We start from the raw sequence: 22247 nt of genomic DNA on the forward strand, positions 1-22247 counted from the left end.
AATAACCCATGGCCCCTGAAGGCCAATCTACCAGGTGAAGACGTGGGTGGTACTGCCAGTACCTATGGTGCGACACTCCTCTAGGACCCTCTGAACATTACCAGCACTAGCTTTGTTTCCAGCTCATCCCTCTTTCCATTATGGCCACCAAGTTACATTTAAATCAAAGGGATTTAGAAATACATATTTAAGAGAAAAAAGTTACACTGAGGGACTTCCCTGGTGGCGCAGTGGTTAAGAATCTGCCTGCCAATGCAGGGGACATGGGTTCTATCCCTTGTCCAGGAAGATCCCACATGCCGTGGAGCAACCAAGCCCATGCGCCACAACTACTGAGCCCGCGTGCCACAACTACTGAAGCCCGCATGCCCTACAGCCCGTGCTCCGCAACAAGAGTAGTCACTGCAATGAGAAGCCCGCGCACCGCAACGAAGAGTAACCCCCGTGCACAGCAACGAAGACCCAATGCAGCCAAAAAATAAATTTAAAAAGTAAAAAAAAAAAAAAAAAAAAAAAAGTTACACTGAAAAAGGCTGAGTCTCTAGTTACTGCTGAGTGTTGTTGATCTGCAATGCTGACTATGCAGCCTTGTTTAAGAGAGCCTGAGAGTCCCAACTCTCAGTGAACAACTCTAGCAACCCATTTAGTCATTCCTAACCTGCGAAAAGGAGATAACACACAGCATCCCATGATTGTGGTAAGGACGCAGTCTGGCACAAAGGTACCTAGCTGCAAGGTGACAATTATAAATGATGTTTATTCCCCAAAGTTTATTTTTAGAGTCACACATCATCTGTTTAAAGTATGAGCATATCTCCTTTGTTAGGGAAATTTGCTAATTTCTTGTTCCTAATATTGTTGTTTCCAACCAGTTTCTAAGATACCCCAAGCAATAAATGTGTGTCATTGGTGTTTTAAAATAATTACCTGCAAGCTGTTGTTCAGCAAATCAAAGTCACTGTATCTCCTAACAATCTGTAAGAAATAAAAGTGGTGTTTTGATTCAGCAAAGACCATCAATTTTCATTTCCCTATTTAATATTTATTGGCATTTTAGAGCCAAGGCACTTGCATTAAGGGTAGCAGGGCTTATATACCTGGTGCTTAACTTGCTTAACTCAGCAGCCCCAGAAAACAGACCAAGCAGTGCCCCCCGAGTTGGCTGGGCCGTGGGAAACTGGTTAACGCTAGCCAAACTCGCAAGATGCCAACAGGTAAGAAAGAATGATGATGTATTTGTTTCCAGGGTGAATAGCCCTTTCAGTATTTTTTTTTTTTATTAACCAGGCACCTAGAAAGATGAATTAATGATTTACAACAACAAAAAAAAAGTTTTAGTGAACATGAAATTAAAGTTAAAGCATGTGGACAGTCTTGAGGCCATTTCATCCTTGCCCTGGATAAAACTTGCCCCATTTGAGATCCAACCAGTCTAGAGATTGGACGCATCTGCAGGCAGAGAGGCCACACCGCTCTCTGATTCCCCCTGTTTCCCCTCTTGGCCAACAGTCCACATCCACTGTGTATGCATTCTTTCTTAGCTATGTTGATGCCATTGATTAGGCCATAGCCAAATTCCACTAGCTCTTCAGTCTCCGGGGAAGGAAGTTATTTTGCTTTCAAAAAGTTTTTTCAATCTTTATTGATGATTCTCAAATATTAGTGTGCATAAGAATTACTTGGAGATCACCTAGGAATTCAGGAATTTAAGGAGGTTAAGTATCTACATTTTTGTTAAGTATCTATCCCCCAGGACTCTAAAGCATTGGATCTAGAAAACTACATCAAGGGTTGATTTTTCTGGTAGGATATTGTCCTTGGGCCTGTTTGACAAATATACATCAGAAAGTTAAACATGAGGCCATCCCTGATAAGTGCAAAGGAGCAAAAGGTAGTACAATAGTTAACCACAGAGAATGTGCAAATTCCAAACCTGTTTTGTCAGGGATATAAGCGTGACCTTGGACCAGTTACTTACCTTTTGAATGTAAAATGGGGCTAATACTATCACAAAGAACTGGCTTTAAAGGGCTAAGTGAATTAATGTGCCTAACAATAAATGCTCAACTGATGTTAAATATTATAATTATTCCAACAAAAAGCAGTTTGAATTTTCAGGCAAAGAAAAGACCAAGTATGGGTCACTGAGGTCAAAGACTGCTTAAGGTGAGAGGTAAGGTTCAACCTGGGCTATGAAGGACAAGGTAAGATTTTTGGAAGGCAGGAGGGTCGTTATAATTACTAAAGCAGGAAAGAAATGGTCTCTGTACAGAATTCAGCCACCCTCTGCAAGTCAACTGGGATGGGAAGCACCTCTAGATCTATATAGTAAGTTCTGCCTCTCTGAAGCCACCTGTGAGGAAAGCAGGCCCTGGGGCTGTAAGCAGATCCTTACCTCTGGTCAGTGTGGGAACTAGCACTAGAAATTGTCCATGACTGGACTTGGGAGTCCATGAAATGCACAATGTCCAGGGCACTGTCTCACCCTTCTACCTGGTGGGCTGAACGTTAACCTGCCTCACCCAAGCCATGGCTTCAGGTGAGGAGGTTTGAATTACTAGGAACAAAGCAAGTAATTTGCCTACCCCACTTACCCTGTGTCCAGCTGGAGAACAAATTCCTACTCTCTGTAGTAACATACACGAATTAAACCAAACAACTGGGAACATAAAAGACTTTTATAATACATGTGTTAGAGCTAAACGTTTATATCTAAAAGACATATGATTAATATAGTTTTTCCAGATTTTTAGATGCCCCAAGTCAGAACTTTGTTTAAACATTTTTCTAATGACAAAAAAAAAAAAGCTTACCTGCCAGCTATTTTCTACAGAAATTCCTCTTTGTACCCGAATGATATATTCCTAAAAAAGAAGGGGAAAAGAGCCTCAATTATAAAACACCCAAATCATGCAGCTATATGGATGGACCTAGAGATTATCATACTAAGTGAAGTAAGTCAGACAGAGAAAAACAAATATCATAAGATATCACTTATATGTGGAATCTAAAAAAAAAAAATTATACAAATGGACTTATTTACAAAACAGAAATAGACTCAGATATAGAAAATAAACTTATGGTTACCAAAGGGGAAAGTGGGGGCTGGGGGGGAGGGATAAATTAGGAGTTTGGGATTAAAATATACACATTACTATATATAAAATAGATAACTAACAAGGACCTACTGTACAGCACAGGGAACTCTACTCAATATCTTGTAATAACCTATAATGGAAAGGAATCTAAAAAAGAATACATATCTGAATCATTCTGCTGTACACCTGAAATTAATACAACATTGTAAATCAACTATATTTTAATAAAAACAAATTTTTAATAAGAAACAAAACAGAACAAAAAAACCACCCAAATCAGAGGATCAAAAATATTAAGTGAAAGCATCAGATAAAGTAGACTTCAGAGCAAAGACTACTAGAAACAGAGAGGGACATAAAGATACAAGGGTAATCTCGCAGCAAGACATAACAATCTTAAATGTGCGTGCACCAAATACCAGAGCTGCAAAATATGTGAAGCAAAAACTGATAGAACTGGAAGAAAAAATAAATGAATCCATGATTACAGTTGGAGACTTCAACACCCCTCTCTCAGCAATTGATAGAACAACTAAACAGAAAACCAGTAAGGATATAGACAAATTCAACAATACCATTATTGATGAAAAATTAATCAATAAGATTCATAATCTTACTGAATATTAATTAATAATTAATAACCAATTAATCTAAGAAAGAAATGAAAACTTTTATTCGAGCCAACCAGGAGACAGTCTTTCAGAAAGCTCTGAGGACTGTTCTGCCTGTTAGAGGTCAAAGCACAGTTATATAAGTTTTTAAGACAAACGGTTATACATCAAATGGCATATCAACAGTTTACACAATCCAGATCTGCACGTACAAAGCAAGTCGTGGGTCATGGTGACCCTTTACGAGATTAAGAAGGAATGTTATCTCCTAAGGAAGTCTAGTTAATGCAGCCACACAATACATACTAAAGGGGAGGGAGGAAGCCTCAATGGGCTGAGAAAAATTTTATGCTCGAATTTTTCTTGTCTTGCCATAAAATATGTATTTTATTTCATTACCATCAACCAACAGATTAATCAGCATTTACAGAACACTCTATCCAACAATAGCACTCCATCCAATAATATTCTGCTATTCAAGAGGATATACAGATGGCATATAAGCACAGGAAAAGATATTCAACATTACTAGTCATCAAGCAAATGTAAATTAAGACCACAATGAGATATCACTATATCTCTATGAGAATGGCTGAAACAAAAAATAATGATAACACCAAATGCAGGCTAGGATAACAGAGAAACTGGATCACTCATAAATTAATGGTGGGAATTTTAAATGGTACAGACACTCTGGAACACAGTTTGGCAGTTTCTTAAAAAACTAAAACATGCAACTATCATATGACCCAGCAACTGCACTCCTGGACATTTATTCCAGAGAAACAATAACTTATGTCCATACAATAACTCACACATGAAAGTTCACAGCAGCTTTATTGGTAATAGCCCAAAAGTAGAAACAAGCCAGATGTCCTTAAGCAGGTAAATGGTCAAACTTTGCTACATCCACACCAGGGAATATGACTCAGCAACAAAAAGGAATAAACTATTGATACATGCAACAAATTGGATGAATCTCCAGAGAATTATGCTGAGTGAAAAAGCCAATACCAAAAGATTATAAACTACATGTCTCCATTTCTACAACATTCATGAAATGACAAAATTATAGATATGGAGAACAGCCTAGTGGTTGCCAAGAGTTAAGGCTGGGGTAGGAGGGTGTGGGTGGAAGGGAAACTAGTGTGGCTATAGAAGGGCAAATGAAGTGCTATGGTTTGAAGCTCTCTGTCCCCCCAAAATTCATGTGTTGAAATACTAACCCCCAAAGATGATGGTATTAGGAGGTGGGACCTTTGGGAGGTACTTAGGTCATGAGAGTGAAGCCCTCATGAATGGGATTAATGCCTTATAAAAGAGGCTTCAGGGCTTCCCTGGTGGCGCAGTGGTTGAGAGTCCGCCTGCCAATGCAGGGGACACGGGTTCGTGCCCCGGTCTGGGAGGATCCCACATGCTGCGGAGCGGCTAGGCCCGTGAGCCATGGCCGCTGAGCCTGAGCGTCCAGAGCCTGTGCTCCGCAACGGGAGAGGCCACAACAGTGAGAGGCCCACGTACTGCAAAAAAAAAAAAAAAAAGGAGGTTTCAGAGGGGCCCTTGCCTCTTCCACCATGTGAGGATAGTCTGAGACGGTGCTACTAGCTATGAACCTGGAGGAGGACCATCACCAGAAGGTAACCATGCTGGCACCTTAGTCTTGGACTTCCAGCCTCTAGAACTATGAGAAATAAATTTCTGTTGTGTATAGGCCACTCAGTTTATGGCATTTGGTTATAGAAGCCTGAATGGACTAAGACATGAGGGATGTCTGAACCAATGGAAATGTTCTTGATTATGTATCTTGATTACATCAATGTTAATGTCTTGGTCGTGATACTGTACCAAGTTTTTCAAGATACTACCAATGAAAAAACTGGATAATGAATACATGGGATCTCTCTGCAATGCTTTTTATAACTGTATGAGAATCTACAATTATCTCAAATAAAAAATTTTAACCTTAGGCATTCAAAACTAGTATGGTAGAGTCAGAAGACTAAGATCCATGATTTTTACCACTCAAAGTTTGCATTTTATATGCATAGTCAACTAGAAAAGGCCATGGTTAAGAAAACAAGTAAAAAGGTAGAATAGATAAGCAGTGATGGCATTTTCCAAAGAAACCAAATCTAGTGACCCCCTAAGCTGCCTGATCATTGAAATCTTCCTGCTCCTGGAGAGGGAAGACAAGAGAGGGTGTTAAAAATACACATTCATAGGCCTTGCACTGGACTTGCTGAATCAGAACTCCTAGGATAGAAACCAGGAATTAGAAGTTTTAATAGCCTCCCCAGGTAATTCTTACTAATCAAATAAGAAGGAAACAGAGACCTCGTCCAGCCTTCTGCTTATACACACAGGGAGTTATGATGAAGGCACAGATGAAATCATATAAAAAACATTAACTTGTTTTTCTCAAATGCTCAGAATTCTTTTAACATCTTTGGATGGTATGATTCAGGTATTACTCATAGTCACTACTCAACAAGTGCTTATCAACACAGTACTCAACAAATCCTTTCTACTGAATTAATTCTGATTTAAATAGGTTATTTAGAAAATAAAGCCAAATAAGCATTGTTAACTTGGTAACTGAATTTTAAAATAGATCTTATTTTCACTACCATTCATTTCCATTCTGTTTATTTTTTTTTTTTTACTTATTCTTAATAAATTTATTTAGTTATTTATTTTTATTTTTGGCTGTGTTGGGTCTTCGTTGCTGTGCACTGGCTCTAGGAACGCAGACTTCAGTAGTTGTGGCGCGCGGGCTCAGTAATTGCGGCTCATGGTCTCTAGAGCACAGGCTCAGTAGCTGTGGCTCACGGGCTCTAGAGCGCAGACTCAGTAGCTGTGGTGCACGGGCTTAGTTGCTCGCCACATGTGGGATCTTCCCAGGCCAGGGCTCGAACCCGTTTCCCTTCCATTGGCAGGCGGATTCTTAACCACTGCACCATCAGGGAAGCCCCCTCCATTCTGTTTAGTTTGCAAAGGTTGATAAAGTCCACATACGCAGGAATTTCTCCTGCTCTGGACTATGTTAAGAACAGTACATTCAACAATATCCACTAATTTACGAGTGAATCAACTATGTACCTGGCACCCTGCTTAGCTGGTTTCATGTGGGGTTATAAAATAAATATTTCAAAATTAACTTGTGTACTACGGCAAATCTCTTAAGCAATATGCCAGTGCAATTATTTCTGAATACACAAAGATAAAACACTAAAAATATCTGATATTCTTGTATTTGGGGATCAGTCCATTAGCTTTGAAATTTTCTTCTTTTCTCAGGGTTGTCTTACTGGCAAATTGTCTGGGCTTTTACATTCTTATAGTAGAGCTAAAATCAGCACATAAAACTGAGTACTTCCAAACAACTACACATAGACAAGCTGATGTCGAAGTCAGGGAGGAACTGTTACTTCTCAAAAATCACTTCAAGCATCCATTGCTTCGCTATGATTTATAAGAGGAATAATATTAATTTTTAAAATTCCAGTTCAATGTTGAGCACTTGGTAGGTGCTAACACTGCTGTCCTGCTTTATATACTTTGGGTTTAAAGCTTAGACCTGTGTTTTACAAAGATGCTGCAGCCAACTGTAAACATCAATTAAGCACCTAGCATGTTCCAATCCCTGTGCTTTGTTCATGCTGGGGGTATAATTCTAAACAGGAAAGGTACAGTCTGACTCCATTCCTTCCCTCTGTATATGCACAGTTTAGGGAGTTGGGGTTTTTTACCTTGGCTATAATACGGCACACAATAATGTTGGGGAAAAGCATTTGGCAAAAGGGAAGCAGTAACTACAAGACGGTGCCTGGGTCCTGATTTCAGACTATGATATCCCAAACTGACATCCTAATTAATGTTTCTGCCGAGACACTCTTTATGTTTATATCAGTGTTTCTCCAGAGAGGGTGGTTCTGCCCCAGAGAAGACCTGGCAATGTCTGGAGACATCTTTGGTTGTCACAGGATGAGGGAGTGCTATGTGCATCTGATAGCTAGAGGTCAGAGATGCTGATAAACACCTACGATGCACAGGACAGCCTTACAAGGAAGGACTACCTGGCCCCAAACGTCAACAGTGCTGAGGCTGAGAAACCCAATTCCAGGTGCATCGAGTAAAACAGGTCATTCCAGTCTATGGAGGCTGGGGATGCAGGGTGGTGGAGGGGTTACTTCTGTCATCATCTGCCCCCGGCTGCAGCCTACTGGTACTCCACACACCACACCGTTGAGAATATGTGCACGCCCACCTAGAGGGCTCGCTTAATTACTGGTGGCCTCAAAAACCCCATTGTGTTTCTTCTGTAAAGACACATTAAGACACGTTAAGGCTCCAGTGTTGCCCTCAGGTCCCATCTGCCGTGTGGTTGCAGATACAGAAAGACAATGGGAAATAGGTACGGTGATTTTGCTCAGAAATATTTTCATTCCACTTGAATGGAGCAAGTTCATCCCTAACTACAAAACATTTTCATTTTTTTCGTTTGCTTGATACCACCACCCAGCCTGACCAAAAGTAAATACTTTCACCTCAAATCTCCAATTTGTCAACTAAACATAGTACAGCTGTTCTACTGCTTGCAACCAGGCTGAAGCTGATTAAAGCAGAAAGAGGAGTACCCTGGAGACCAGCAGAAACGCGACATTTGAAGTCAGGCTTCCACCTCCAGAGTCGGAGTCACCAGCCCAGAGTCCTCCGGTGAATCATTCCCATCTTTGCCACCCTCTCTGATGTGGAACAGAACCTGCAGTCTATGTAAGAGACAATAAACCACCAGGCATGGAAGGGAGAGCTAGGAGCCCTGTAGGGCGGCTCTGCGTCACACAGACCTATGCCGGCTGCCCATCCCTGCCATCTGCTGCCACGTGCCCAAAGGGCCTTCTTCCCACTCCTCTTCACGACACCACACCCTATCTTGGCGGAACAGGGTGGGCATTTTCGGCAAGTCAGGGTGGTTGGGACCGAAGCTGTTCAAAGTGGAAAGGCACTGGGACCATGTGATTTCTGACTTAAGTAAAGGAAGAGAAGAGAGAATTAACGTAAAATAAGCACTGATCTTGTGCCAGGAACTTTCCTAGGCCCCTTAACACTTCTCATCCAATCCTCACAGCTGCCTGGAGGGTAGATCTCAGCAAAATTAAGTGAGCTGTCCAGGGTTGCACAGCTAGGAAGCAGCTGACTGGGAACCGGAACCCCAGTCATTGATTCCTAGGACCCTCCAACCTGCCAGACATGGCTGGCAACCCCCAGGGACCTGGGGACGCCCTAAGCCTGGCTCCTTCTGAAGCCCTGAAAGATGGGGGTCCTCACCAGTCTGGGGAACTCAGGTGGACTCATCCTGAGGGTGCAGGGGTAGGGACTGTCATTTCCACAACTGTTGATTAATGCTTCCAGTGCAGGCCATTTCCCCAGTAAGCATCCTCACTGACATTTTGTATCTTCCGAGTTTCTGAAAAGATACTTAAGATTTCACTGCACTGTAGCTGGCAGGCATTCAAAGATGCCTCAGTGTGATCAGATTTTAGAAAAACTAGGGAGGAAAACTTATTTTGAATCTTTCTGGCCCCAAATTACTTTAGTGAGGGCACAAACACAGACCTCTTGGAAAGAAATGTGTAAAAGAAGCTAAAGCCAAAACTTAAGCCAACCTCCAAACCCACCTAACCCACGGCATTCTTCTCTCTTCCCTTTTGGCACAGCTATCAGATTTACTGAGACTCAGAGTACGGAGAGACGGGGCAGCTGTCTGGAGGTATTTTACCTGTCAGCATTCCCACATCTCTACCTCTAAAGCAGAGGGTTTCAACCCTCCTACATTCTAGAATTACCCAGAGAACTTAAAAAAAACAAACAAAAAAACAACAACCATGCTTTGACCCTACCTGCCAGAGATTCTGATTTAACTTGTCTGGGCTGAGGCACAGGCATTAGTAGGTCTTAAAAGTTCCCCAGGTGATTCTAATGTGCTGCCAGAGGCAAGAATCACGGTTCTAAACCTCTTAAATAGGAAGCAGCTTCACACTACAAAAAGAAACACCCTGTCCTGAGAGGAAGGAAACCAGTGAACCAAGCACCCACCACAACTCACAGCATCATCTCCGCCTACCCTCAGCCCTCCTGGCCTCTTCGTAGGCACTCTCCTTTCTGCTTCGGTGTAGGAGGTACCTAACCTGAGCCCTCTAGGGTTTCCCGAATGGTCCCACGGTGGTGGACCCACTCACAAGATCCGCCAACGTCACCTTCTGGTGAACAAGGAAGAACAATAACTCTCATTTGCAGCCAGGGAGGGGCACTGAGTCTCTGAAAGCATAGATGCCTTGACTGGAGAGCAGTGGCTCTGGGACAGGAGGCCAGATCTGTGCGTCTCCAGCGCCCACGAGCCACACCACTCCCAGTTCGCTGCCAGACCTGCATCCTCCTGGCACTTTCCCTTCATAGGGAGGCCCGCAGAGAAGGCTGAGCACAAGTGACCTTGCCAGACACCCAACACTATGCTACTTCCCCACGCAGGAAACTTCTAGGGCTCCCACTGGCCACGGGATAAAACCCAAGCTCCTTAGCCTAGCTTCCATGCTCATCCATCGCCTGCCTGAACTGTCCAAACCCTTTCTTTCTTCTTAATCCCTCCTCTACCCAGTCAGACCCTGCGTACCCTCAACACCCCTCACTTACTCCTCTCCCTTTGCTTTCCAACCTAATCAAAACCTGGGAAGGTCAGCTTTTTAACCATGTTACGGCTATCTTTGTCCCATGTCTGCCTATGTTTGAGGGGTGGGGTGGGGGCCGGGTTTCCTCTCCAACTGAACTAAGTTCTTCAAGGGCTAGAACACACATTTCTTCATATTCCAAATAGCCCAGCACAAGGTCAAGCCAACGGGCAGAAGTGCAGCACATGTTCGGTGATGGGTATTTGTTAACTGACCGCCTGCACCTTCGGGAAGGAGGCAGCATGTTGCTCTCTTCACGTGCACCTATATGCAGGTAAAGTCTAACAGCACTCTCCAGAAAATCCCCACGGGTCTCCCATGCCCTCAGATTTTATAAAATCAATATTCAAACCCACGGTACCACACGGCACAAGAGCTGCGGCCTCTGGGCAGTGGGTGGCACCACCCTGCTGGACAGCAAGCTTTCTGAGGAAATTCTCATGGTTGCAGGACTTCTGCTCAGCCCACTGGCCACCTGCCTGGCTGCTTACAATCCTTAATATTCCACTTAGAATTAATGATTACTCCTTGCTCTGCTGAATATTCATTACCTATCGTTGTTTCATCCGCAGATTTTCAAGGATGGAACATGCCTTTGCTTTATTTTAATTGCTGTGCAAGTCAATAATGTACAAAACCTGCCCCCAAATGAATGAAAGCGTTAAGGGTTTTAAAAGGCATCTGAAGAATCACCACTATCTTAACCTGAGTTTTGGCAACTCAGGTTAAGTTTTTTATTTATTTATTTTTAATTTTGGCTGTGTTGGGTCTTCGTCTCTGTGCGAGGGCTTTCTCCAGTTGCGGCAAGCAGGGGCCACTCTTCATCGCGGTGCGCAGCCTCTCTTGTTGCAGAGCGCAGAGCTCCAGACACGCAGGCTCAGTAGTTGTGGCTCACGGGCCTAGGTGCTCCGCAGCATGTGGGATCCTCCCACACCAGGGCTCGAACCTGTGTCCCCTGCATTGGCAGGTAGATTCTAAAACACTGCGCCACCAGGGAAGCCCTCAGGTTAAGTTTTGAGTGAAGCCAAGTGTATCTCCTTTTCAACCAAGTGAGATAAATTTCATTTAAAACCTAACTGACTGAATCACAGAACCCTGTGCTTTAACACTATGCAAAACAAATTCTCTAGTTTCCACTCTGCGTTCACAGAAGGGGCAAGGAACACATCACAAACATGCTCTGATCCCCACAGTGAGATTCAGCGGCTGTATTGCGCATGCCTCCTTCTCCAGGCCTTTTGAAGTCCACGCTCTCCTCTGTGGGACGGTCTCCTGCCCTGCCAGGGGAGCTGGCCTCCACTCTGACTTCAAAGACAGCCAGTGTTCCAGCCAGAAGAAATACTGCAAAGCGGCACTCCAAAATCCTTTGACCTGAGACACGACTACGGAATGGATGCGGCATTTTAAACAGCAGTTTCTGTAGCATTCTATAGTACAGAGACCCCTAAATGATGCCAAAGCAATTACATAATTTGCTAAGATGGGAACCCATGAATTCCATCTTACGTCAAAGCAAAGAAAATAAACCCTGGAAAATCTGAGGCTCAATTAAATAGTAATTAAAAATGAAATACAACCTTCGCTTGTTCAATAATCCTCACGTCTTGGGCCGACGCCCTGAAAGGGCAGAAACAGACACAGTGAACATAATCTCAGAGAACCACACCCGACATATTTAACTGGCTAGAAAAGACAAATACATAAACTCTCATCTGGCTGGCAATCAGGACTTTTATGTGGGTTCTGGTATCTAAGGCGGCCAACTCTTCATCCTAACACCCTGAGCTGGTTCCAACCTAAGTACCCGCCAGGACTGACGTGCTCCTCTTCCTTGGGCTAATTCTCTATCTACCCCCGTTTGCCGCTGCCCGGGGACAGGCCACCCAGAGTCCTTTTGGAGCCCGCAGCAGGAGCTGGCCACTACGTGGAGATCGGCTACGATGTGTGCCCCTTCCCCGCGTCACAACCACAAGGCCCCAGGGAAAGGGCAACGGCTCTCTGCCACTTACTAGTTTTGTGACCTAATTCCTCTGAGCCTCAGTTTACTCATCTGCAAAACCATACCTTTCCAACAGGGTTGTGGCAAGTATTAGGCAGGGTCGTGTACTCAAAACTTCCAGCACAAAGGCTAGCTTTGTAACTTAGTTTTCTTTTCTGCCAAGAAAATAGTGAAGGCAAGGTGTCTGCAGGTGAATCAGCACACACAAGCCAGCAGCACCAAGAGCACCGAGGAGAAAGCAGCAGCAGCCGTTTTCTCTGAACACGGGAAACAATGTTATCAGTCTCTGATTGCTAACAAGGAGTACCATCCTTCCAGCCTCTATGGTCTCAGCTTCTATGCCCAGTTTTAAAGGGGGCTAATTGAAAAGCCTCTCCTGCTAAGATAACTTGGATATCAGCAATAAGAGGATTGGACAAGCTATTTATGGTTTATCTACATAGTGGAAGAATACACAAGCCTTTAAAAGGATGTATTGGGACCTCCCTGGAGGTCCAATGGTTAAGACTTCGCCTTCCGGTGCAGGGGATGAGGGTTCAAATCCTGACTGGGGAGCTAAGATCCCACATGCCTCACGATTCGCGCGACCAAAAAACCAAAACAAAAGCAATATTGTAACAAATTCAATGAAGACTTTAAAGGGACTTCCCTGGTGGCACAGTGGATGAGACTCCACGCTCCCAATGCAGGGGGCCTGGGTTCGATCCCTGGTCAGGCAGCTGGATCTCACATGCATGCTGGGGCTGGGGGTTTGCATGCCACAACTAAGGGGCCAGCCTGCCACAACTAAGACCTGGAGCAGCCAAATAGATAAATAAATCTTAAAAAAAAAAAAAAATGGTCCACATCAAAAAAAAAATCTTAAAAAAAAAAAGGATGTATTAAAATGATTTTTCAATACATGGGAAAAGGTATATATTATAATGTTAACTACTAAAAAAGGATTAAAAATTCTGTGATTGGGCTTCCCTGGTGGCGCGGTGGTTGGGGGTCCGCCTACCGATGCAGGGGGCGCGGGTTCGTGCCCCGGTCCGGGAGGATCCCGCGTGCCGTGGAGTGGCTGGGCCTGTGAGCCGTGGCCGCTGGGCCTGCGCGTCCGGAGCCTGTGCCCCTCAATGGGAGAGGCCACAACAGTGAGAGGCCCGCGTACCGCAAAAAAAAAAAAACAAAACAATTCTGTGATAACATTGATCGGAAGAGGGAACTACACCAAATGTTAACAGTTGTTATCTCCGGAGGTGAAATTACATGTGACTTAAGTTCTCTTAGCTATGGTTTTCTATTTTTCACTTTATCCTCAATGAGCATATATTACATTTGCAATCAGGAAAAACAATTTTTTAAGAAGTTCCTTGGTTTGTCACACATGTAGTTTAAAACATGCTACTTTAAAATAAGGAATCCCCAGACTTCCCTAGCAGAACAGTGATTAAGAATCCACCTGCCAATACAGGGGTCACAGGTTCGAGCCCTGGTCTGGGAAGATCCCACATGCCGCAGAGCAACTAAGCCCATGCACCACAACTACTGAGCCTGCGTGCCACAACTACTGAGGCCTGTGCACCTAGAGACCGTGCTCCACAACAAGAGAAGCCACCGCAATGAGAAGCCCACGCACCGCAATGAAGAGTAGCCCCGCTCACCGCCACTAGAGAAAGCCCGCGCACAGCAACAAACACCCAACACAGCCAAAAATAAATAAATAAATAAATAAATAAAATTTTAATAAATAAAATAAGGAATCCTGAGTGATAAGGATTGAAATTATCTGAGCTTAGATAAGAGCACAGTATGTTAATGATAAATGCAAGCTAGCATCTTTTTTCCTTTGGCAAGGGATCTTTTGGTCATTTTACAACTAATCAACACTTTTACTGTGCTGGGAAGACTGGAAAAACAGAAGATGAAAGTCAAATAAACGAACTCTTCTACCTGTATCAGGGATGCTAAAACATTTGGTGGGAAAAAAGCTTGAAACTATAAGTTGAAGTCAAGCTAGGCGAGTCCCTACTGGTTTCAGTAATTTATAGTAGAACTGGCCACCATCTCTAAGGAAAATGGAGGGCTGACTACACATAAATCTATTCTACCTGGCCTAAAATTGTCACTGTGCTCTTTCCTGGGACACGAGTTCCAGTTCATAACTAACCACATACGTGACTATTCACACCATGCTGCCATTTATCTCTTCAGAGCTGAAGGTAATAATTGCTGTTTATGGAGCACTTACTCTATGCCTTCTGTTCCTCAGCTTATTCCATCTCCCGGCAACGCGTGGAGGTAGATATCACTATTCCTCTTTTATAAGAATCCCAAGGCTCAGAGAGGGCAGATGCCCTGAACGAGGACACTTAGCTAGTAAGTGCTGAGAACAGACTCCACCCCAGGCCTGACTGACCCAGGGGCAGAGCAGTTCCTCGGTTCTATGGCCTTGGGCAGAACGCTTTCTCACCATCTACCCTCTCATACTGAGGAACTGAGGTTGGCTGAACAGGCAGAACCAGTCCATCAAGTCAGGAAGAGGCTGGGAGAGAGTGGAGGCAAAGTAAGGAGAACCCAGACCTGGGTGATCTGAGTTAATACGGCTGTGGGGCTCGCACAGAGCCTCCCAGCCCAGTCTCCTGACTTCAGTGCCCTGCACTTTGCAACCTAACCTCCTACTACACGTACACAGACTGTTGTCTACGTACATCTGGGCTGGATGTTACCTGGGCACTGCACAGAGACCGTGTACAAATAAGAAAACTATTTTAAACAAGCCCCACTATGAACACCAGGCAGGTTCTGAAGCAGAAAGAAGCATTTTTATATGAACATGCCTCAAGTGGACACAGATTCACAGAGTACCCAGCAATCTGAATGGCAGTTGCACCAAAACAGAACAGGGTCTTTGACTAGGCCGTTCTGTTTCTACACTACGCTCCTATTAAACTCGAACAACAGCTGCACCGTAAGTGAACCTCTTTCCTGTGCTTTACTGTTAAAAACCATGGCGGCTCTGGATTTCAATGGTCACAAAGCCCCGCTGGATGCAGACCGAAAGGTTCTACTCTCTAGCTCAGCCTTCCCCAATCAGGTCAGCGGTTTGAAGAAAATAATGACCTAAGGCTGTGAGGTCCAATATGGCAGCCACTATGCACATGTGGCCTGTGTGACTTAGGAACTGAATTTTAAATTTTATCAAATTTAAGTAGTCCAGTGGCTACAGTACCATTATAGACTACTTATTTGCAGATATAAACAGATATTTATGAAAATGTAAGCATACTAAGCATAGTGTTAAAACTTGCTTTTTTCCCACTTAATATAACGTGAATTTTTTCCATTTTAGTAACTGTGCCTCTGGATATTTTTATGCTACATCTACATCTGTGCTGTCCAGTATAGTAGCCACAAGCAGTGTGTGGCTGTTGAGCACCTGAAATGAGGCTAACCCTGAAAGATACACACCAGATTTCAAAAGCTTCATATGACAAAGAGAATGTAAAATGCATTAATAATTTTTATATTGATTATATATAATCAATGACAGTATTTCAGATATAGTGGGTTAAGTAGGCTATATTATTTACATTAATTCCACCTGTTTCTCTATACATTTTTAATGTGGGCTACTAGAAAATTTTAATTTACACACATGGTTTGCATTATACTTCCATTGGACAGCACTGCCCTAAGGCCTCCACTATATGTAATGAATTAACTCCACTCCTAGCAGCCAGAATGGAAGAACAAGAAAATAGTCACCCAACTCAGTATCTGGTTCTGCGGCTCAGGGAAGGACCGCTAACTTGTCCTTGGCTAGGCCTAGGCTTTATGGAGCCATCATACTGGTGTGGCCGTAATAAAAGATCAGGTTGGCTATGGCTCCCGACTGGTATCTCTTTCATTCAAAGTCCACTAGCATCATACAAACCTTCATTCTGCTGCCGCCAGTCCTATGGCCTGGAGCAAGTTACGTACCCTCTTTGCACTTTACTTTCTTCCAACTGAAAAATGGGAATAATAACAAACTCAATTCAGAGTGGTTATGAGAATCAAATGAGAATCTAGAAAAGTCTGGCAATTTCTTATAAAGTTAAGTATTCACTTAGCATATGACTAAGCAATTCCATTCCTAGATATTTACCCAGGAGAAATGAAAGTATGTCTACACAAAGACTTGTATGTTCACAGCAGCTCTATTCATAATCAGCCCCAACCTGGAAACAACCCAAAAGTCTTCCAGCTGGTGAATGGATAACAAACTGTAGTACATTCATACAGTAGAATACTACTCAGCAATAAAAAGAAACATGCAACAGCATGGAGGAAGCTCAAAGCTTTATGCTAAGTGAAAGAAGCCAGGCACAAAAGACCATATCCTACAAGATTCCATTTATATATGACATTCTAGAAAAGGTGAAACAATAGTAACAGAAAGCAGATCAGTAGTTGCCAGGAATCAGAGGGAAAGTACTGACTGCAAAGAGGACCAAGGAGATATTTGGAGTGATGAAAACGTTACACAGTGGTTACATTTACATTTGTCAAAACTTATCAAATAAGTAATGTAAAGCACTTAGCACAGGGAAGGGTATATAATAAGTGCTTAAACAATGTTAGCTGTAATCATGACAAGTATTGTCTAAAACCAAACTTAGACTCACGATCTTCCTGGGAAGACCTGGTACCCCTTGCTTACCTTGTACTATTTTTCTAATCATTTCTAGTGCCTCTTTTTCCCTCCCGGCCCCTACCTAGCAGACTTTTCCTCTGATGTGCTCCTCCTTCTCTTTCTACCTTCTCTCCCTTCTGCCACTGACCTGAGATGTGGCCTTTCTAACTGCACTGCTTCGTTATCACCCTGGACTCTCTTATCCCCTTCCCTCACCCTTTTTACTGAACCTCGAACACCACCAGCAAACTAAGCGTCCTAAAATACCACTTTCTGCCACATATATGCTCAAGCCCCCTCACTGCTGTTCAGATCCCTTAGCCTGGCATCCAAGGGGCCCCACAATTGGCTCTAGTCTCCCTTTTCCATCTTTTTTTTTTTTTTGCTGTGTTGAGTCTTCGTTGCTGCGTACGGGTTTTCTCTAGTCGTGGCGAGCAGGGGCTACTTTTCGTTGCGGTGCGCGGGCTTCTCATCGCAGTGGTTTTTCTTGATGCGGAGCGTGGGCTCTAGGTGCAGGCTCAGTAGTTGTGGCACATGGGCTTAGTTGCTCCAGGGCATGTGGAATCTTCCTGGACCAGGGCTCGAACCCACGTCCCCTGCATTGGCAGGCACATTCCCAACCATTGCGCCACCAGGGAAGTCCCCCTTTTCCATCTTTTACTCCACACCAGAATCCTCCACAGTAAATCCTTGTGGGATGAATGAACAAATGAAGGCAGGGACCAAGTCTATCTTGCTTAGACCTACATCCCAAGTGCCTAGGATAGTGCCAGGAACACAGGGGCATACTCACAGCAGTATCAGCTGAACGAACTAATGACCTCCTGCAGCCTGCAAATGCATCCTGACCTCAGAGAACATAGCTGCTCATTCTTTAGTTTTTTTAAACTGAGATGCTTATGGTGGATTAGTAAGAGCTTGGAACAAGATGAACAGCTAGGGGCTCTGGAAAGTGTTGCAGTATTTATGTGTTAAAGGCTATAAGTCTTCTGTTTCTATTTCTACTTTAAAAAAAAAAATCTGTCAATAAATAATTATTTAAATATTTTTTCCCTTTAACTCAAAACAGGCAAAGAGCCTCCAAGTGTGCACACAAGAAGTATGGGAGGCACCAGAGATCAGATGAGGGTGTTCATCGTTTAGTTGGTTTATCATGGTTTCGACCATTACATAGCTTTTAAAATTATTTTGTTCTTAGTCATATATGTTTTCATTTACACCCATAATGGACCATGACTAAAGGCAGGCTTAAGGAATGCCAATGGCAAAATATGAGTTAGTAAGAAATTAGTGAGAAACACAGGAAGTGTGAATCATCATAAAAATGGTTATTCTGCAAATTGTCTGAAAAAGCTCTTTATCGGTGCCTTAAGTTGTATTCACCTTATCACAATTCTTACTGTCTGTAAGATTTCAGAAACCAGTATAATTCTGATCCCAAACATTAATATAATTTTCAAAAATGTGCTAATCTGAATAAAACATTTTTTAAATTTAAAATCACTTCCAGAGGAGGTTTTAACAATTCATTATTACTATGAAAATAGTTTGCAGGGCTTCCCTGGTGGCGCAGTGGTTGAGAGTCCGCCTGCCGATGCAGGGGACACGGGTTCGTGCCCCGGTCCGGGAAGATCCCACATGCCGCGGAGTGGCTGGGCCTGTGAGCCATGGCTGCTGAGCCTGCGCGTCCAGAGCCTGTGCTCCGCAATGGGAGAGGCCACAAAAGTGAGAGGCCCGTGTACCGAAAAAAAAAAAAAAAAAGTTTGCAAGTTAAAAAAGGCCTGGGGAGGGATTTCCCTCGTGGCGCAGTGGATGAGACTCCACACTCCCAATGCAGGGGGCCCGGGTTTGATCCCTGGTCAGGGAACTAGATCCCAAATGCGTGCCACAACTAAGAGTTCGCATGCCGCAACTAAGGAGCTGGCAATCCACAACTAAGGAGCCCGCCTGCTGCAACTAAGGAGCCTGCCTGCCACAACCAAATAAATAAATAAATAAATAAGTAAAATATATATATATATATCAGTTAAAAAGGCCTGGGGACAACAGAAACTAACACAGCACTGTGAAGCAATTATACTCCAATAAAGATGTATTTTAAAAAAAAAGGCTTGGGGAGTGCTGATTTAGAACAAGTTCTCTGAAAGGCTCTGTTAAGCCTTTCCTAGTTCCCCCAGGAGGACCTGGGTGGAGCCACGCCCACTTTGCCCTCCCTGCTCCAGGGCAGACTGGCACCTTCTTTCTTTTTTTTTAAATTTTATTGAAGTATAGTTGATTTACAATGTTGTGTTAATTTCCGCTGTACAGCAAAGTGACTCAGTCATACACATATATATTCTTTTTCTTATTCTTTTCCATATTCTTTTCCATTATAGTTTATCACAAGATATTGAATATAGTTCCCTGTGCTATACAGTAGGACTTTGTTGTTTATCCATCCTATATATAATAGTTTACATCTACTAATCCCAAAGTCCCAATCCTCTCAGACTGGCACTTTCAATACCTTACTTCTTCTTTGGTTTAGAGGTCTGCCACCTCTACCAGGATATAAGCTCCTTATTTCATTCATCTTTTTACTTTAATACACAGCACAGTGCTTGGCACGCAGAAGACTCTTCATAAATGCTCATTAATGTTCCCAACATCTTAGAGGCTTTCTGACACAGCAGAAACTGTGTGCTTCATTCACAGAGCAGACTGCATCCAAGCCCAGGATATGCACCCACAGCCTGACTGCACTCCTCTTAGGGGAAAGGAAGACAGCTGGGCCACATAGAATATAAATGAATTTCTCAGGAAGCAGTGTTCTAAAAGATGGCAGCTGTCCCCTACCCCCACAAATGTCAATTAGCATGGTCACTTGTCAGAGGAAGTGGCAGGAAAAAGAACAACGCAGAGGGCGATTTTATTTTTCACTCCGCTGCCAGAGGTCAAGTGGTGCGAACTGACGTTGGGATTCCTTTGGCGATGAACAAAAGCTGGGATGTGAGGAGATGAAATGGGCATTGGCCAGGGGTCTCCTCCCTTCAGGCCTGGCCTCCGGGAGCTCCTCTGCCAGGCCCGCAGCTGAGCCCGTGACCTGCCCACTTGCCTCTTCCACCCCTTCTGCCACCTTTGAACACCAACAGCCAGCTCTGCTGCCAGGCAGGCCTGGTGAGGAGACCCTGTGCTCTATCTAAGAGCCTGGCTGTCACAGAGTGTCCCTCCAGGGTAAAAGGGGAAAACAAGGAGGGGTGACAGGGCAGTGGGAGTGTTCTTTGAGATGTCACTGGGTTTTTTGCTATTTGTTAGCAGTCACAGTTGACAGTGAGACAAACTTTTTTTTTTTTTTTTGCTGTACGCGGGCCTCTCACTGCTGTGGCCTCTCCCGTTGCGGAGCACAGGCTCCGGACGCACAGGCTCAGCGGCCATGGCTCACGGGCCCAGCCGCTCCGCAGCATATGGGATCCTCCCAGACCGGGGCACGAACCCGTATCCCCTGCATCGGCAGGCGGACTCTCAACCACTGCGCCACCAGGGAGGCCCGAGACAAACTTTTAAATAAATAATTTTCCTTTTTCCATTCAACACCTAAAAAGTACTAGTGCCTAAAAAGTTACCAGTGCTCCAGAAAATACAGAGGTAATAAACTACAACAAAAACAGTGAGATCTGTGTGCTGAGCTCTGTTCAGAAAGCCCCGTGTGTCTGAGCTCAGTTAATCCTCACAGCAGCCCCAGCATCCTCTTACTATCCCTACTTCACAGATGAAGAAACTGAGGTTGGAGAGATTAAGCAAGATCATTAAGGCACTGCCCCCTCCTCAAGTTATTTACAGTTTCACGTGTGTTGGAAAGGGAGGGTATAAATAGAAAACAGGGAATAAGAAATAATCAGTGTGTAAAATGCTTGCAACTTTCGGACAAATAAAACTGAATGGGAATTTCAGAGGAAGGAAATCACACTCAGCTTGGTAGGTAAGACAGTAGGTAGCAGTCCACAGGAAGGGTTTCCTGAGCTGCGCCTTGAATAAATGCATTCATTCAACAAACTCACGCATTCAACAATACTTACCGAATGCTTACTATCTATGTGGCAGGAACATGGTTTGAAACTGAATCAAAATAGCAATAATAGACATGAAAGGCTGGATTTCAGATTAAAAAAAAAAAAAACACCTCAAAGGGAAAGGCATTCACATGGGCAGAACAAGAGGTCCATGTGGCCCTTTCCATCTAAGGACTGGGAAGGGTCAGAGGTGTGCCCTCCAAGCACAGACCCACTTCTCCACCCTCAAAAGCCTGAGAGCGCCAAGAGCAGGGCCTCTCCCCACTGCATCCCTAGAGCTGACCACACTGCCCGGAAAGAACCGGAGCTCGAGAAGGACCCATGGGACAAATGAGCGCAAGGCTGCTATTGAGAGTGGTTATCTACCTGGTCACGGGCAGAGATGCCCAGAGCATGACAATGGGCCCCCAAACACTCCCTGTGCTCTGCTGGGTCAGTGGGTGCCATCGCACTGGCCAGACCCTTACCCTGACATTAGAGGTCTGATGTGAGCAGGCCCGCCTCGGGCTTCATTCCCCTCTGCTTCTGCAAAGAGCAAAGCCTGCAGGACTGAAGTCCCTGCCCAGAAATCACTTGTCCCCTGGGGCAGGGCAGGCTCAAAGGAAGGATGGATGAACAACACTCCTTCCCTTTCACATCTCCAGGTGGTCCTCAGACATTTTTTGATTCAGGACTGTCCCATAGCAATCCTCCATTCATTCCCTCCTCCCAGCACCCCAAAAAAGTCTCAGCTGAATTAATGAGGAGAAATGGCCTGTTTCTGACGAGCCATGTCAAAGAAATGTGGGCAGCCTTGTTTGGATATCATAAACAGAAGTGCTGTGATAAGAGGCAGATCCAAGGCCCGGGCTTTCCAGCACAGCGCCCTTTGCCCTTCCCCTGTGCACTCTGTCTACTAAGTCACCTGGCATGCACACCTACATGCCCCAGGCAGGCTGTGACTGAGAGCAACTCTTCACACTAACAGGACATAATTCATCTACTGTTCTAGATACAGCCGACCCTTGAACAACAGGGGTTTGAACTGTGCAGGTCCACTTACACGGGGATTTTTTTCAGTAAATGTGTACTGTGGTACTACACCACCCGTGGTTGGTTGAGTCCTCCAATA

At 44.1% G+C, this 22247-nt stretch overlaps 1 protein-coding gene across 4 annotated transcripts in view; it reads right to left on the reverse strand.

Moving 5' to 3' along the window:
- Nucleotides 1-22247, reverse strand: part of PXK (PX domain containing serine/threonine kinase like) — a 76631-nt gene that overhangs the window by 48278 nt on the left and 6106 nt on the right. For all 4 annotated transcript variants that reach the window (XM_082637933.1, XM_082637935.1, XM_082637932.1 and 1 more), the window contains exons 2-3: nt 2814-2864; nt 928-975 (exon numbers count right to left, since the gene is read on the reverse strand). In XM_082637933.1, the coding sequence (XP_082494059.1) occupies nt 928-975; nt 2814-2864 (99 nt within the window). The remainder of the gene's footprint in view (nt 1-927; nt 976-2813; nt 2865-22247) is intronic.

Source organism: Mesoplodon mirus, assembly GCF_964341445.2.
Source record: "Mesoplodon mirus genome assembly, chromosome: 12".
NCBI classification, from domain to species: Eukaryota; Metazoa; Chordata; class Mammalia; order Artiodactyla; family Ziphiidae; genus Mesoplodon; species Mesoplodon mirus.